This window comes from Diceros bicornis, chromosome 10 (assembly GCF_020826845.1).
Source record: "Diceros bicornis minor isolate mBicDic1 chromosome 10, mDicBic1.mat.cur, whole genome shotgun sequence".
Classification (NCBI taxonomy): Eukaryota; Metazoa; Chordata; class Mammalia; order Perissodactyla; family Rhinocerotidae; genus Diceros; species Diceros bicornis.
In genome coordinates, this window is record NC_080749.1 from 83,680,743 (window position 1) to 83,699,231 (window position 18,489).

The 18,489-nt window shown below is 42.3% G+C and overlaps 1 protein-coding gene across 1 annotated transcript in view; it reads right to left on the bottom strand.

Annotated features, from left to right (window-relative positions):
- Window positions 1-2,234: 2,234 nt before the first annotated feature.
- The window catches only part of DYTN (dystrotelin), a 59,048-nt gene continuing 42,793 nt past the window's right edge, over window positions 2,235-18,489 (bottom strand). Inside the window, 3 exon segments of the mRNA XM_058549692.1 lie at window positions 2,235-2,338; window positions 8,122-8,629; window positions 10,882-11,041. Coding sequence (XP_058405675.1) covers window positions 2,235-2,338; window positions 8,122-8,629; window positions 10,882-11,041 — 772 coding nt within the window.

Here is an 18,489-nt window from a genome sequence, read left to right on the forward strand (position 1 = left end):
TTTTCACTGAAGGTTTAGGGTCCTCCTTAAGCTAAAAATCTTGTCTCCAGGGTTCTCAGAAGACACAGCTGCATCTGAGGATTAGCGATTCCTAACAATAGGAGAAGCAAGCCCAGGAAGGAACGGGGGCCTCAGCTTGGCTTGGTTAGGAGAATGAGCTAGTTAAAAGCAACCACCCTGACCACCATTTCCACACAGGCTCATAGGTTTGCTTTCATGCTACTTTGTCTAATGTCTTTCATCATATTCTTAAAAACTGTCACATAAACTCATTACCTCTTATAAACCTGAAAAGATACACTCTTGCAGTGCTGCAGAAGAGCCTCCTCCTGCTCCTTCCTTACCTGGGTACTACACAACAGGGGCGGCCAATTTTTTCTGTAAATGGTGAGATGGTAAATATATGGGCCATCCGGTCTCTGTCACAACTAATCCATTCTGCCTTTGTAGAATGAAAGCGGCCACAGACAACATGTAACTAAATGAGCATGGCTGCGTTCCAATAAAACTTAGCTTATGGACACTGGAATTTGAATCCATATCATATTCAAGTGTCAAAAATATTATTCTTAGGGCCAGCCTGGTTGCGTAGTGGTTAAGTTCACATGCTCCGCTTCAGGGGCCTGGGGTTCGCAGGTGTGGATCCCGGGTGCGGACCTGCACACTGCTCATCAAGCCGTGCTGTGGCGGCGTCCCACATATAAAGTGGAGGAAGATGGGCACAGATGTTAGCCCAGGGCCAATCTTCCTCAGCAAAAAGAGGAGGATTGGCAATAGATGTTAGCTCAGGGCTAATCTTTCTCACCAAAAAAAAAAAAATACATATATTATTCTTCATTTGATTTTTTTCAATTATTTAAAAAAATGTAACAACCACTCCTGGCTCACACTCTGCAGGAAAGAGGCAGTGGGTGGGACTTGGCCCTGGGGCTGTAACTTGCTGGTATGCTTATCTTGGGCGTGCTTGTCAAACTTGTGAGGAACAAGCTGGGATAAAGTAAGGAGAGTGAAAATGCTGAACAACAAAACCAAAATCAAAAACCTGTGATAGGCTGAAAAACAAATTCAAAAACATCAGGAAGAGATTGAACAGGGATAACCTAGTCTGATTCCTGTACAACTGGACATTATTTTACTCTGGAAAGAGAACTAGAAATTATACATCATATAAACAAAAACCCACAGCCTCTCTAAGTGTAACACGGAATTGTAACAATATTTATCCAGAGACAGTCAGAGCGGTGGTCAGAGCACAGGCTCAGGAGCTGGGCTCGAATCTCAGTGTCATCAAATGACCAAGCCACTTTGGACAAGTTACTGACCCTCTTTGTGCCTCAGTTTTCTCATAAATGAGATTCCTGCGTGCGAGGTTTGTTGGGAGGATTGAATGAATTAGTACACAGAAGGTGCTTAGACACTAAGTGCTCTAACAGCCAAAAAATGTTAGCCACACTTTGGACATTATTAAGTTGAGCATCTGTATCCCAATCACACATACAGAGAAAGGAGGCACACGGTACTGTGGCCACACTCATTGGATGCAGGGTTTTAGTGAGAAACGTTCATGTTTTAAAATTCAATAAATAAATTTATTTTGAGATAATTATCGATTCATATACAGTTGTAAGAAATAATACAGAGACATCCTGTATACCCTTCATCCAGTTTCCCTCAATGGTGACATCTCGCATAACTATAACACAATAATGCAACCAGGAAATTGACACTGATACAACCCACAGAGTTTATTCAGACTCAGCTGTGCAGGCACTCAGTCGTGTGTGTGTGTGTGTGTGTGTGTGTGTGTGTGTGTGTGTGTGTGTGTATTTGGTTCTTTGCAAGCCTATTCCTCAGCAGGAGCTTCTAGATAGAAAATTAGGTCATCAGTTCAGTAATTTAAATGATATTGAAGAAGATAGTTGCATAAATTCATGTAGATCTCACACTTGAATATCACTACCAACATATTTGAAGTAAGAATGGCTCTCTGCTGGAAACTCAGCACATCCGATCTGACGGTGCCTCTTCTTTTCATTTCTCTCCACCACCGGTCACTCTCAAGAGTTTACTCTGAAGAACTAAGACACATGAGTAAGGAGACTAAAAAATAAAACTTCTCTTCATGCTTCACACCAGACTATTGAAAGAGAGGTAGAAGGCTTAATTCTTTTCATACAGATTTTGAAAATACATTTCATCATTACCCCAAGGGGCCTTTGAGCCTGGACTCCTCTTCACTTCACGTTGGGCAAGGTGATGTGATCCAGAAGGGCAGAGAAGCTCCTGCGGACGTGCTCAGCTCCACGATACAGCTCCGTGTTTCCTGAAGACTGCGGGTCTGAAACCAGCAAACCGGAGAGGCCTTCAGAGACAGCACCTGTATGTTCTCAAGCTGATCTGGATAAAGATCCAGCAAAGAGAAGAAACAGCACCCACCCTCCTCAGTTCCTGAGGACAATGCCCTTTCTCTAAGCTGGCTGGCAAATGAGATGGCCGTTATTTACCCTGATCAATTACTAATGCAACCAGGGTGTGGGTTCTCAAAGGGCGTTTTCCCACGATCCCGAGCACACATCTGAGCCGCCAGAGAGCCCACTCAAAAGCAGCGGTTTTCAAACTCTGGTGTATATCAGAATCACCTGGAGAGTTTTAAAACAGATTGGTAGGTCCCACCCTCAGAGTTCTGATTCAGTATATACAATGGTTAATTTTGTGTGTCCACTTGATTGTACTACGGTGCCCAGATATTATTCTGAAAAAACACTGAATAAACATTATTCTGGGTGTGTCTGTGAGGGTGTTTCTGGATGAGGTTAACATTTGAATAGGTAGACTGAGTAAAGCAGAATGCCCTCCCTAATACGGATGGACCTCATCCAGTCAACTGAAAGTCTGAATAGAACACAAAGGCCGAGTAAGAGAATTCCTTCTGCCTAACTGCCTTCCAGCTGGGACCTCAGTTTTCTTCTGCCTTCGGACTCAGGATGAAACGGCAGCTCTTCCTGAGTCTCGAGCCCGCCAGCTTTTGTCCTGGAACACAAGTCAGCTCTCCTGGGTCTCCAGCTTGCTAACTATAGATCTTGGGACTTCTCAGCCTCCATAATTATGGGAGCTAATTCCTTATGATAAATCTCTTTCTATGCATCAACATGTAGTATAACTTTGTGTAATTAATAAATAAGATCACAGGAAATGAAAACAGGGAAGGGCTTATTTTGTCAGTTACACACTTTAGTTACGTGATTTATGTTGTGGCTCCATCTGTGCTGCTTTCCCTTGAGCATAAGAGGAGAGGGTCTGTGCCTTTTTTACTCTATCTGTTCTCTAACACTGCTTCAGAGCCACAAGGACCTTGAATAAACAACATTTTCCTGCCTGAATAAAAACGTGTCCAGAGGCAGACTTATTTCAGGATATTCTGTTTCTCAGTCTACAGTAATAAATCTTAAAATACAGCAAAAAAGATCTAGGAGAGGAATAACCTATCTCACACACGGTAGTTTTCTTGTTGGTTGGTTGTTTTCTTTTTAAGCCCCAGTCCCTTGAAATGTTAAAAATAGCCAAAGATATGCACCTGCCTCCTAGCATGTTGCTGGGCGTACAGTTGGAATTCAATCCATACAGGGACTGAACGAACAGAGCACATGGAGGAGGCCCACTGAGATGTTAGATAGAAAGACCTGTGCAGTCAACAGTCCAGAGGAAATCACAATGGGAAAATATTCACTCGAATGGAATTAAGAATCTGTCTGGTCCCTGAATGAATCAGGGATGTGAGAGAAGGCTATCAGAATGATGGATTTAGAGGTTAAAAGTCTTAGGTTATCTTCTCTATGACTGCTCTTCTGGGCAACTGACACACTGAGCCTGTGTCTTCCTTATGACAACAATTAATGAAGTGAACCAGTATGTGTTGAACACCTGCTCTGTACTAAGACCTCTCCCGTGAGCTCCAGATTGCCCATGTTGCTGACACTCTGATGTCTCCATTGCGAGGTCTCTCAGAAGACTGACACTTCATGTGTGCAGAACAGAACTCTTGACTTGCCGGCCTCCAGCTCAGCTTTCCCAGCTTTCCTCATCGCAGTAAGTGTGTCACCACCCACCCAGGCCAAGCCGCCATCTCTTCTTGCCTAGACTACCGCAGGCTCTTACCCAGTCTCTGCTCACCCCCGCCCTGCTCCAAGCCACTTTCCACACAATGCCAGAGTGTTTTATAAACATAAACCTACCCCTTTCAAAATGAATGCCCAGCATCCAGCACCTGCTTGGCACATAGTAATGCTTGATGACTACTCGTTGAATGAATGAATGAGTGAATGAATGATAAACCAACTAGACATTTTTTCCTACCTTCATGGAAGTTAATGCTGGAACTCTGTGTATCTTTTCCCATCAAGAAAAATTACTTTTACATGCATGAGGGAGTGAAACAGAGAGAGAGATTCCTTAAGGATTCAGTACAGACCCCTGCGGTTCCCAGGCAACATCTGAGAAGACACCATCTAAACAAGTGTGATAAAGATACAATGTTGAACTTCTCTTTCCTGAGTTTGCTAAAGCACTGCTCTTTATTTTCCTACAACTTGCTAAAATTCAACCTTCATTTTCTGATTATTTAAAATAGCAGTTTAGATGATGGTTCCAGGTGGGGATAAAGGAACAGGAATAATAGTCCCACATCCCACCCCCATCCATGCCCTCCTAACCCCATCACTTCACTCCCTGCCCTCCCTTCCCATCCTTGAAAACTGCAGGGCAAAGGGCTGGCAAAGAGGGATGGGAGAGAAGCTGGGAAAAGAATTTCAGAGATGTACATGGGAAATTCCACTCACAAATGGAAAGAAAATAATTTAATGAGAGAGTAAGACTAGAGTATTATGTCCTCTTTCTGTCACCACGGAAGCAAGTAGCATTAGACGCTCTTTCAAATCTAATTCCTTTACTACAAGTTTGAACGAATTGTTTGCTACTGATTTTCAATCCAACATTTGGAGTTTAAAGAGGTTTGGGGAACCCCTTCTACATACTTTCTCTTTTTGATTAAGCTCCCCTAGCCTCTTGAAATTCTATTATCCCAGATCTGGATACTGAACAACTCTGTTCAGTTAATGTCAACAACCGCCCCCACACTGACCATTGGGCTTGCTGTTTTAGTTTTAGTAAGCCTTAAGTCATATAAAGTTCATCTTAATTTCCAAAATGAGTTGACTCCTTAGCAAAGCTCCAATCAAAGTGTAGTCAGCTCCTAGGACACTCGCAACACTGGGTGAAGACGTTGGCACTCTGTCTCAGGAAATCTTAGCATGTCACAAACAGCAGATCTTTCTAATTTTCCCAACAATTCTCAAATTAAAAAAAAAAAAACGGACAGTAAAATGATCAGAAGCTTCCTGCTGATATCTGATACACTGATATCATTGACAGAGATAGAAGCAAAACAAGGTGACCAACACCTCACTCAGTTTGCTTGCCTTTCCACACCCTCACCAGTGCGGTGATCACACTTTGTCTCTGATGAAGTTTGGTGTAATCTGGTAAGCATGCACAGATTATACATAAATTATGGAGTGTATTTTTATAATCCACCTTGCCAATGGCTAAAGAGAGTTTACAAACAGGATCATACTCAATACCAGATTGAATAAGGATATAAACTTAATAAGGAATATTTGAATGAAGAGTGACAGTGTTTAATAAATGCAAACAGTAGCCTAAACATTAACATAGATCCTATGCTTAAAAGTCTCAAAGAAATAAGACTGGTATAAAACAGATAAGACTATAAATTTAAATCTTATCAATTAGTGTTTGCTGAGTCATCACAAAGTATACAATACTATAATAACACAAAGGGGAAATGTGCGCCTTCCTGCGAGTATCATAAGCACTTTTGTATAATAACGCATACTTCCTGCAGAAGCATCTCAATGGTTCTATTTATTTATTTTTATTTTTTGTGAGGAAGATCATCCCTGAGCTAACATCTATTGCCAATCCTCCTCCTTTTTTTTTCCCCAAAGCCCCAGTAGATAGTTGTATGTCATAGTTGCACATCCTTCTAGTTGCTGTATGTGGGACGCGGCCTCAGCATGGCCGGAGAAGCCGTGCGTCGGTGCACGCCCAGGATCCAAACCCCGGGCCGCCAGTAGCGGAGCGTGCGCACTTAACCGCTAAGCCACGGGCCGGCCCATCAATGGTTCTATTTAGACTGTAAATGGAAGCAGAGGTAAATTTTTTGAGACACATATTTTTTATATTTTCTACAAAATTGGATAATGCTAATTGCATCTTTACACGTTATTGCATCATCTGAATTTAGAAATAAGCTTTACCTTTTCATGATTTTCCTTTTAATGATATAATGATGTGTGTGGATATAAATATACATATATATTTATATATCTAGACCTTGATAAAGTCACTTAACATATGCACGGATCTTTCAGCTTTAGGTATCAAACTGCACGGCTTTGGGATATTGTCTTCCAAATGCGTGTGGTGTTCCTGGTCCCCTAGGAATCTGATGTGCAGTACAGCCTACTGCACCGGTGAGGCCTGACCCAACACAACATTCTAGAAGTCAGCAACTGTCATAAGCTCAATTGGAGAAACAAAACAAAAAATAAAAATGAGATGAAGACGTCAAATACTAAAAGAATTTCTAGAATAAAAGCCAAATTTTTATGTGAAATTTTCCTAAAAATGTCAAGTGGATATTGACTTTGCTTTGAATACTCATCATGACCCCAGCGACGCGCAGATGGAAACACAGTGGGTGGGATCTTGCGTCGGCCTGAGCATCAGGCACAAGGAGTCCCAGCCTGTCTCTGTCTCAGGAGTCTGAGCATGCTTCCAGCATCTCTGTGATCTTGTTTTCTCTAATACAAGGATTGTAACTCCAACTCCCGTCACAGTAGAGATGCTTAGAATCACCAGATAGTTACTTCATTGGCTTGGCTTTACCAAGGTCAACATACAACTGATTTATTATGTACCCATTGACTTATTATGTCACCAAACGTTATGGACTGAATTGTGTCTCCCTCCCCAAATTCATAGACTGAAGTCCTAACCCCCCGTACTTCAGATGGTGACTATTTGGAGACACAGTCTTTAAAGAGTTAATTAAATTAAAATGAAGTTATATGGGTGGGTGTGTCCTAATCCAATCTGGGTCGTGTGTCCATAAGATGAGGAAATGCATAGAGGGACACTCACAGAGGAAACATGGTGTGAAAATACAGGGAGCAGACAGCAGTCTACAAGCCAAGGAGAGGGACCTCAGAAGACACCAATGCTGCCGACACCTTGATCTCAGGCTTCCAGCCTCCAGGATTGTGAGAACATAAATTTTTATTGTTTATGCCACCCAGTCTGTGGTACTTTGTTATGGCAGCTGTAGCAAACTAATAGACCAACTCAGAAGTATTTTGAGACGGCCTCCTCTGTTGCAGAAACACATGAGAATGTTATCTTTTGTTTTATCACGAGTCTCCAGATGATGGCTCCAACAGAAAAGGTCTTAGGCTTTTTAAAAAGAAATGGATATAGATATAGATATCAAGATAACAAAACACTCTATCTATAAATAAGACGATGTCACTCTGAAACAGAAGAAATAACTATAGCAAAGAAGGATTTTAAAAAAGAGCCTTGAGAATTTAGCAATGAGTCATAGCTCATGCAGCAGATGATGATAATGATGGTACTACTTATAATGTAGAAACCTTAATCAATTACTCTCTAGAAAGAGAGCATCATTCTACTCCCACTTTTAAATGGTAGCATCAGGCTGCCCAGTTATATTATGTTTTAGTACCATTGATAATAATAATTTCAATAGCAAAACAACAGGCATTTATTGAATTCTTGGTACGTACCAGGTGCTATACTAAAATCTCTTATGGTTTATCACCTTTAATGGTCACGATAACCCTACGAATTAGGCAACAATAGAATCAAATTCAAAGATGCTACCGATGTCCAAAAGATTCACAGCTCTGACTGTTACTCACTAGATGAATTGTAGCTGTTGGGCTAATGTCATAAAATCAAGTGTTTTAAGAGGCAGCCTGAATCCCTGGCCATCACTATCTCCAACGATTGTGAAAATCTTACCTGATGCCGTTTCTAGAGTGAAGGCATCTGTGAGTTTTGACAACAATCCTTGCAGCTCCTCTTCCTCGAGCTCATGCTTTCCCTCCTGGGTGTTAACTGTCTCTTTATTTTCCACAGGTGCCAGAGCAGGATGGTTCATTTCAGCAGGAGCAATTTGGGGGGTGTCCAGTAGAAGTCCTTCCTGGGAACTGGGTAGGGAGCTGAAGATTTCCTTCGAGGTCTTTTGTGCTTGGATTTGTGCCCTGGGGCTTCGCATTGACCTCGCCTGCAAAACAGTCTGTGGCGAGTCTGCATTTGGTGGAGCATGCTCTGTGTTTGCTTGACTTCCGTGACTTTTGTCAGTCACGGTGTGGGTAGGAAGAGCTTCCTTTTCTGAACCATCCTCAGTGGCATTCTTGATCTGGGAAGAATCTCTTCCCCTCCAAAACCTTTCACCCTTTCCATGGTCACCCTTGGAAACCGTATTTTGACAGGCAGAAGACGAAGGATGTAGTGGCTGCAATATTGCCTGAGCAAAGAAAAGTTTATGAAGAAATTAACATTTATTTTAATTTTTTTCATAAATGCATTAAATTTCAATATTCCAACAGTAAATTTTAATGCAAAATTTTTCTTTCTCCTCTTTAAATACATTACTATTAATTTTATTTTATGCTGTTAATTTAATGTTAACCAAAAACTGTCTACAAAAGTTGGAACAGCTCAAATTCTAAAATATCACAGGAAATAATCATAAGGAATTTGGTAAAATTCTAGCTTCTAAAAGCTCATGTTCTAAAAATATCACAAGGAATTTCTGAAAACATCAGCATATATTGAGTTGATACATAAAAAGTATCACAATAAAACATGTTTGTAATGATCTGTCTAGGTGGGTATGTTGTGAGGGGTTTCATAAGCCATGGGTATAAAACCGCGGGGGTGTGCTCCCTACAAAGCACAGACTCTTGCAGGTCCTCTTAGAGGTCCACGAGGTCAAATTATTTTCACGATGATAGTTAGATGTTATTTGCCTGTTCATTGTGTTGACATTTGCCCTGATGATGCACAATCAAGACTAAGTGAACTAAAGCTGCTGTTGCCTTAGCGCAAATGCAGGCAGCATCGCCAAACAGTGCTGGTGGTCGCGGTGTTCTGCACCACCGTGCAGGCACAGTTAAAAAAAAAAAAAATAAGCCAGGGGCCGCCCGGTGGCGCAAGCGGTTAACTGCGCGCGCTCCGCTGCGGCGGCCCGGGGTTCGCTGGTTCGGATCCCGGGCGCGCACCGACGCACTGCTTGGTAAGCCATGCTGTGGCGGCGTCCCATATAAAGTGGAGGAAGATAGGCACCGATGTTAGCCCAGGGCCGTCTTCCTCAGCAAAAAAGGAGGAGGATTGGCGGATGTTAGCTCAGGGCTGATCTCCTCACAAAAAAAAAAAAAAAAAAAAAAAAAAAAATAAGCCAGATCAACTTAAGAATATCCTTGATGGTGTAGCAAAAATTCTTAATTTTCTTAATAATAACACGTCTTTTAATATTGTATGTGATGAAATGGAAAGTATGCATGAAATACTTCTGATGTTTACTGAACTCAAAGTTGTCTTTTGTACTAAAGAATGACTTACTATGTTATTCAGACTTGGGTTATTGGCAAACATTTTCTCAAAAATGAGTGAAGTGAGACTGTCACAGTAAGGAAAACAATTAACGTGTCGCCAATTTTAACAGTTGATATTTAAGCAAGAATTAGAATTTTGGAAAACATATCTATCACCATGAGCTCACTAGCTTCCCAATTCTTAAAGACTTTTCTCATGAGATTAGTGCTGATATTAATGAATGTGATTTTTTAAAATCTTGTATAATGAAATGGGTGAACATTAAGAAGTTCGGCATAGTTCAGTGAACTTCCAGATGACCAGTGTATGATGCTACAAAGTCAAGCGTGGGCAGAAGACTCATGCAAAGAGCACAACAGAACATCATATTCTAGTGAAACAGAGGGTGAAATTGATATGATTTCAGATTCGATATTGCAACCATCCTTTCAGAAACGATCCTTTATCATGTTTTGGTGTAGTATCAAAGAAGATCTCCAATTATCTGAACAGGCTATTAAAATATTCCTCTTTTTCAACTGCAAATCTACATGAGGCCAGATTGCTTCATATACTCCAACCAAAACATCTTGCAACAGATTGAATGCTGAAGCAGTTATGAAAATCCAGCTGTCTTTTATTAAGCCAGACATTAAAGAGATTTGTAAAAAACGTGAAACAATGCCACTCTTCTAAGTTTAAAAAACAATATGTAGTTACTGTTTAAAGATGTTACACATATAATGTGTTTATTATTTTCATTGTAAATTAGTCAATAAGTTATTTTTAAACTACTTCTTAGTTTTAATTTTGATCATGGTAAATAGTGATACATATAACCCACAAAAGCTCCTTGGAATCCTCAAAAATTTTTAAGAATGTGAAAGGGATGCTGAGACCAAAAGGTTCAAGAATCAATGCTGTGAAGAATCCCTTTGGCCCGGTGTGTTGTTTCTACATGGTACCGGCACTGTTCTCTCCCAAGGGCTCTGCCTTCACGAAGGGGGAGGATACGGTCTGGAGGATGAAGGGAGGAGCTGGTCGGGGTACAGAGAGAAGAGGGAAAGGGAAGAGGCTGATCAGAGTGAGTGCGAAGCTTCAGGCTGCAGCCCTCCCTCGGCTGGAGGATTCGAGGTCAGACTTCCAGATGGTCCAGAGGCCAGTGTCTCCCACTGTTTATACCTGCAGATCCTGTCCCATCTGCTGTAGCGTGGTCCACAGACTATCCTGGTTCATTGTGAGTTCGTGAATCTTTGTTTCAAATCTGCAACTTTTTTCTTCCTGGGAGGCATATATGGCTCGCAACTTGTCCTTGGGTCGTTGTAACCGTTTTTTAAGGAGCCTGGAAAGAGGACAGGTCTGAGCGGCTGGAAGGGCAAGAGGCCAGCGCACCACCTAGAGCCCGCAGGACGTGCCTCAGGTCCCGTCTGCAGGGGAAAACGCTGGAGATGCCTGCGTCTCGCCTGCTCTCTGCAGTGATCAACGTTTCAGACTGTTCCACTGCTCACCACGTACAGCTGCCCTTGGTGTCTACTATACGCACAATTCCACTAAGAATTTTGTTGGCTTTAGACTTGTTTTAGAAAACTCGGCACATGTGTTGTGGATTGCTTTTGACAGCATACTTCACCAGCTTCATAAATGTGAATACTGACGTTATTCATTCTCCTTTTATCTAGAAACACTCTATTTAGAAGGACAGTAAACATGTCATGCTAAACACCTAACACCTGCCCAAGACCACAGGGAAGGGACAAGTGATGCAATTCATGAGTGTGGTCTGCTGGGCTTCCCTTCCTAAGTCTAGTGGTTCTTTGGCTTAAGAACAAACCAAGTAGCCGGGGTGATTCTTTTAAAACATAAGGCAGACCCCGACACTCCTCTGCTCAAAACCCTCCAATGGTTCCCTCCTTATTTAGGTTAAGCCAAAGTCCTTAAGGAGGCGGACAAGGCCTGACAAGAGGGCCACGACCCCTTCCCCTCCTTGACCTCCTCTCTGCTTTCTCCTGCTCACTCACTGCCACACAGAGTGCTTGGCAGCTCTTTGAACACACGAGGCACGTTCTCCCCTCAGTCTGCTCTTTTGGCCCCTCTGCCTGGAGCCCTCCTTCCCCAGCTCTTGCTCGGTGCCCTCCCTCATCTTCAAGTCTTTGCTCACCATCATAATTTCAGTGAGGCCATCCCTGACTGCCCTACTGAAAATTGCAAACCAGAACCCCCAGCCTCACCTCCAGCACCTCCCATCTCCTTCCCGACTTTCCCCCCTGGCTTTTTGTCACATCAAATTGCTACAGAGCTTGAAGAGATCTTAGGTTTTGACTTAGTCTCCAGCCTTCAAACCTCTGGATAGTCACATTATAATGACATACTACATGTCTTACTTATTATTTTACTTACAAATTCCTCACTCTATTACTTAAGAATTGCTTATTGTCTCTTTATTCTGGCAACTTTTTGTTTTCTATTTTGCTTGTTGCCATATCCCCAGGCCTAAAACAGTTCCTGTTACAGAGTATGTATACAATTAAAGTTGGCTAACTAAAGTACAATCTTATTCTTTAATCAGTGCTGTTGGCATATTTGTGGAATTTGTGGAAATTGGCTCTCTGGTGGGAAATGCAACATTTCTCAAGGTTAGAGCCTTTGAAATTCCTAATTGCTATAGATCTTGGAGAGGTCTTGGAATTTAGTTTGGGCTCCCATCCAAAGCAAGCATCTCTAAAGGAGAGCCCTCAAACTTCTGGACACTCACACTCAGGTGAAACAGGAGTCTGACTCTAAAATCCTGGATCATAATTGGAGCCTCAAGTACACGTTTATGAGGGGTTTTTCGGAAAGGAGTCAGCCCAGGGATTTTATATAGCAGACAACAAAGAAACCTTCTCAGAAGGCCTCTCTAGACCGCATTCTCTGTCCTTGGAGTGTGGTCACAGGTGCTATCAGTTTCTCTTTCTCCCATGTGTCCACCACACCCACCCCCTTCCTCCTCTCTGGTCCATCCACCTCGCCTGGACAGCAGAAGGCCTGTACCCCACCCTTCCACAATCAAGGGGAAGATAGGCAAAGCCCTAAAATAGTGCAGTTCTTTTCTTATCTGCTTTTCTCTTTTTTTGAGGAAGATCGGCCCTGAGCTAACATCTGCCAATCCTCCTCTTTCTTTTGCTGAGGAAGACTGGCCCGGGGCTAACATCCATGCCCATCTTCCTCCACTTTACACGGGACGCCGCCACAGCATGGCCTGACAAGTCGCGCGTCGGTGCGCGCCCGGGATCCGAACCCGCGAACCCCGGGCAGCCGCAGCGGAGCGCGCACTTAACTGCTTGTGCCACGTGGCCAGCCCCTTATCTGCTTTTTTTTAAAAGAGAAATTCTCATGGAGAGTTTCCGGTGAACATAATTTACTGATGCCAATTTTTCCAGCACCTGGGCGCCTAATACTTTCCAGGCAAATATCCACTGTTAACAAACAGTTCAGATCATTTGAGAAATAATTCCTTTCAAATGATCTGAAGTCTGCCTTTCTAAACTTGCATATCCTCATATGTAGTTCTGCTTTCTGGAGATAAGGAGCTTGAGTCTCCCATGTAGAATGCCTTCAGCTAGAATACAAATATTTCCAAGGCAAGTTAGTCCTGCACAGAACAGTGAACACCACTTTCCTTGGTCAGCGCGTAGCAGGTATAGAGCTGTCTTGACATGAGTACAGCCATGTTTGGCCGCTCCATTGACCTACAGCCACCAGCACAAAAAGAAATATAAAAGCTGCTTTCTGTGTGGTGGGAACTGGCCTTTTCCCGGGAACTGGCCTTTCTCTCACGGAGGGAGTTGCAAGTTGTAACATTTCAAGGCTCTTGGAGCGTCGTAGCACGGGATGGACTGGCCACCTGTGCCGGGCTGGGACGATAACCAAAGAGAACAATGCACGTACACAACTACTGGGCTGGGACGTTAGCAGGGGGCTCAGTGCACGTACGCCACTGATAACCATTTTGTGCATGGAAACACTAAATGCTTGCTCTGCAAACTCTGTAATTGCTTACTCTGAAAATTACTGATGGTATAAAAACTGCTGGAAACTGAGACCTGGTGAGAGTTCCACCTGTGGAAGGGACACCTTGCCCAGGACGTGTGATCCTTGCCCAGCCGCGTCGATTGACAGGGCTCTCCCTGCAGTGGGGCGTGGATGTTGTGAGTAACTGATTTGATGTGAAGTAATTGATTTGGTATGAAGTAACTGATTTGATGTGTTCTCTTTTCGGTCAACCTGGTGTTTCTCTTTCTGGTTGATTTGTGTCATTTCTCTTCAGCCGATGTGGGTGTTTTCCCTTTCCAGTCGGGCTGATGTTTTTTCCCTCTTAATATTTGACCTATTTGGATCTGTTTGCAGACTATCGCCTTTACTATCCTCTGTATAATAAAATATACCTTCAGTCCATTTGTTTGGAGTGGAAAGTGTCTTTTACGTCTCCGATCGAATCCCCGAACCTCTCATAACAAGAGCAAAGGAGAAAACGAACGACTGAATGATACTCTTTCCTTTAACATAGTCTGCATTGCTTTTTAAATAATCAGTGACACAATGTTGGCTGTTATTGAACCTACAGGTAACTACATATCTCAGGTATTTCCACACTGTTTGTTGTGAACCTGGGCCTATAATTGTAGGACTTGCATTTAATTCCTTCAAATTTGGTCTTTATTAGTTACCCCTTTATTAATTGTTCCAGACTCTGACATCTGAGTGACCCGAGATTCTCATTCAGCTCATCATCTACGTCTTTGGCATCATGTCACACTCATCTGAGGAGCATGCTCTCTACTATTTTATCCAAATCCTTGATGAAGATGATGGTGCAGACAGGAGCGAGGTCAAAGCCTGCACATGGACCTGTGTCATCGATCAGCCTCCCACTTTGTACACGCTGAGCTGATAAATACCTTCCTAGGAGACCAGGCATGTACACAGTGGGTATGAATGATATAAAAGGGAATAACTTAGTTTAAAAACAATCAGTTTGAGATAAATATTTTAAGAATTAAATTTTAAAGAATTAAATTTCAAAACTGCCTTTTATTGCTATACTACATTTCTTAATTTTATTTCCAATTTCTTTTCCTTATACCATGAAAAGAATTAAAATTGCTTTTAACATTTAAATTATTAAATTACTTTAAAAGTGTTATTAAGCTCCTTTTCATGAATTATCACAGATTTTAAAAATGTTCCTTGTCTTTCATACATTTATATTATGAAGCACATCTCATCATATACATATATATCTGAGCTATACATCTAGTAAATGCTCAATAAATTAATGATTATATATAATTAATGTATATATAGAAAATTGATAATAAAATAACATAATAAAGGAATGACAGCAGAAGACAGGAACTCAAGGAATGATTAGTTCCTTGAGACAAAAGAAGAGGGTAAATATTTTCCAACCAACCTAATAAATCTGGTAGAAAGTTAGATGCTGTTAGAGAAAGCGTACTGATTTCTTTAGAAGTAGGTAAAAGGAATAAAACGAGGCAATCACAACTCAAAACCTAATATAGTTATCCAGATGATTTTTGTTATGCTTAACTCTCAAATAGAGTCAAAATGCCCTTTTCCGTTCAGATTGTGCATAGGAATTCTCTGTTTAAGGAATGTCTTCCAAATTAAAAAAAAAAAAAAAGAGCATGGTAAAACTTTTGTAGAAGATTTTCCTATAAAAGCAGAAGGAAATGCTACTGACATGTCCTTGCTGTCAGTGTGTGTGCGTCCTCATGGGCTCCTACCTCCTCTCCCTGTGGAGAGCATCAAGGGATTTGTGAGTCTTCCACAGGTCATTCCTAGTGTTGACCATGGTCTGGAGAAGCAAGAAATAGAGAAAGTAAGTTTTTTGGTTTGAATTTAATCCATATTCCTAAAAAGTCGTCATAAGAACACGATAATTATATATATATATATATTTTTTTTAATACAGTCTATTTCAAAAAGTGACTGGTATTTGGGCTTGTGTCCAAATACAACGATGCAGATGTTCAGATGCTCTCAAAGTACAGTCACGGGATCTCATTTGTACATAATAGCTTTTTAAAAAGAGATTTAAACATAAAAAAGAGTTTTAGGCTTAAAAATAAGTGACAATAGTCTTTTGCCCACGTTAGGTTGCTGCACAACATCTCCTTCCCCAAAGGCGTTCACGGATTATTTGGGTCTCATTCCTTCTCTTGGCTGGAGAACTCTTCACTGCTGCCTTCCACCTCCTACTTAAACTCGCTTGTCTTTCCATTGCTTCCTGCTTGGGTGAGTACTCGGAGCATCACTTCTCTGTGAATTCACCAGGTCTCTTTGAGTCAGTAATGGTCAGCTCAGTTCTCATGGAGGGGCTGTCCACCAACCCCGTCTCTCACACCACACTGCAGCCCAAGCACAGGGCCTGACTGACCCAGCCCAGCCCAGGCCCCGTGCACCAGCTGTGGCTCCCGCACGTCTGCATGGGAGATGGGATCTCGTTACTCTGCAGTTATCAGCAGCTGCGCTGCACCCCATGGCCTTCTCTCCTGCCCGCAAACGATCTGAGAAGGGGCTGGCCACCTTGGGAACGTTCTTCCATGGGAACAGCCTGAAAGAGGAAGAGGAAAGGGCAGGAGAAGAAACTGAGCTACAGACTTGAAGTCACATTCTCTGGTTGGTGCACACTCTTTGTGGCCCCTCTGAGTGACCTGTGTCTGTGCCTTGCAAATATTCAGACAGCTTCCACAAGCCTAGCATCGCCTTTGAGTCAGTGAACTTTATGTTATTAATATTAGTGTTATCAAATGGTACCTACTGTTCTGCAACTGAGAAGCATTTCAGGTTAGCACAGATGGACCTACTGTGGTAAATCCATAGAATAGAGGCCGTGGTTCATTTAGTTATTCGCAGTGGAAGGACATTAGGCTGCTTCCAATCTTTCAGAATCATAAGCAATGCTGCAGCGCACAAAGCTGTACGGCGGGTCGGTTCCCTGTGCATGTAGGTGCAAGGTCCTCAGGATTTAAGTTTAATGGACACTAGCCGTTTGCCCTCTTTGGGCACACACGTGCACACATGGGCACACACGTATGCAAACTTGAAAATGCACAGAATAAGGTCTGCAAAGACATTCCTCAAACAGTTTACCTCTGGGGAACTAGGGACCTGACCTGGGATGGGAATTATGGCTGAAAAGGACTTTACCTTTATCTGCAATAGTTTAACTTTTTATAAGGCAAACAGATTCAGGTCTTATTTGCATAATTAAAAATGTTTTCCTAAAAAATCAAAGAAAGAAATGTACTACATACATAAGACAGGCTGTAGCGACTTTAAAAATGAAAACGAGGTGAGAGGGAGTAAAAGGCAAGTGAAATAAAGGACGGAAACCAAACCAGGAAAACCTGGGAAGAAACAGAGGTTTCAGTGAAAACGGTCTGTGCTGTGGACACGCCTTTTCTTCCTCTTTTATGAGAAGCAGGGAGCAGAGCAGCTCCTTGTTTGCCCTCACACTCGATGCCAGCTCTGGGCCGGGCACTGCAGCGGAGGCTGTTAGGTGTGCCAAGACGGTGCCTTTGAGGCTGTCCACAGGAGCTGGTGACGGCAGTGCTCGAGGACTGGAAGGACACCACCCAGGCAGCGCACAGGCCGCACCCCGGTGACCGGGCGGTCCCATGGCCCCCTCCACTTACGCTTCTCCCAGAACAACTGCTACATGGGAACGACAAGTCCTCTTTGATGATTGAAAAGCACCGCAGATGATCCTATTTTGAGGACCTTCCTTAGGATCAGACTACTGATTGCAGTGATTGAGGCACAGCCTACAAGTGGAGTCACACGTGGGAGGCGACTGCTCAACTGATTGGAAACATGACGACGCATTTGTAGAACGTACACTTAAAAAGAAAAAACATAAGAACATTTTGAATCCTTTTGACCAAAAAATTTTGTTGGGATTTTTTTAAAGTTTCCTCCTTCATCGTTATTTTTCTTCCACCTCCCACTCTCCTATCTTCCCTTCTAAAATTCCTGAACACTTTCCTTATGTAGGAACTGATTTCCCCTACTGTTTAATCACTTCAAATCTTATGATACTGAGTTGCCAAGTTAAGGCCCTGTGGGCAGAAGAAAGATTTATCTGTAAAAAAGTTATATTCAGAAGTTCGGGGCAGAGACTCCAGATCTATGGACACTGGAGTAATCTAAAGATACCCAAGTTGAATGCAGCTTGCTTTTCAGATGCAGACTTAGGAACAGTCCCTTCAAAGCTAAGCTTTGTCCACTGAGGCAGTGAAGACACAACTCCCTGGGTGCACACCAGGGTGGCATGTACTGTAAGGTTAGGATGGCTCACTCTTTGGAGCAACAGGTCAGAGAAAATCCACGTTGCTCAGCTCCATGGGAATGAGGGTAGGTTCTGCGTCTCGTGAAGGATGTCCCTATGGAGTCCCCTAAAACACGCCACAAAGAAACAACACAAATTATACTAGGATTACTCACATGTGCCACTCTGGCCAGTAATTCATAGTTCTTAGCTGGATAGAAAACCTACAATGAACTTTATCCTTGCAAATATCAGATTAACTTGATACTCTCTACTCTTCAGGAAAAATGATGCAATTGGTTATATTAAATAGGCCAAAGACTGACCAGTAGTTATGCATTTTCAGAATATTATAGGTTTTCCTAACAGACAGATTTGATCCTTCTGATACAAATGTGACTTTATTCTTTTAGGGTAAAAGTTGAGAGCATATGTGAGTTGAATTAAAGTAGAAATTT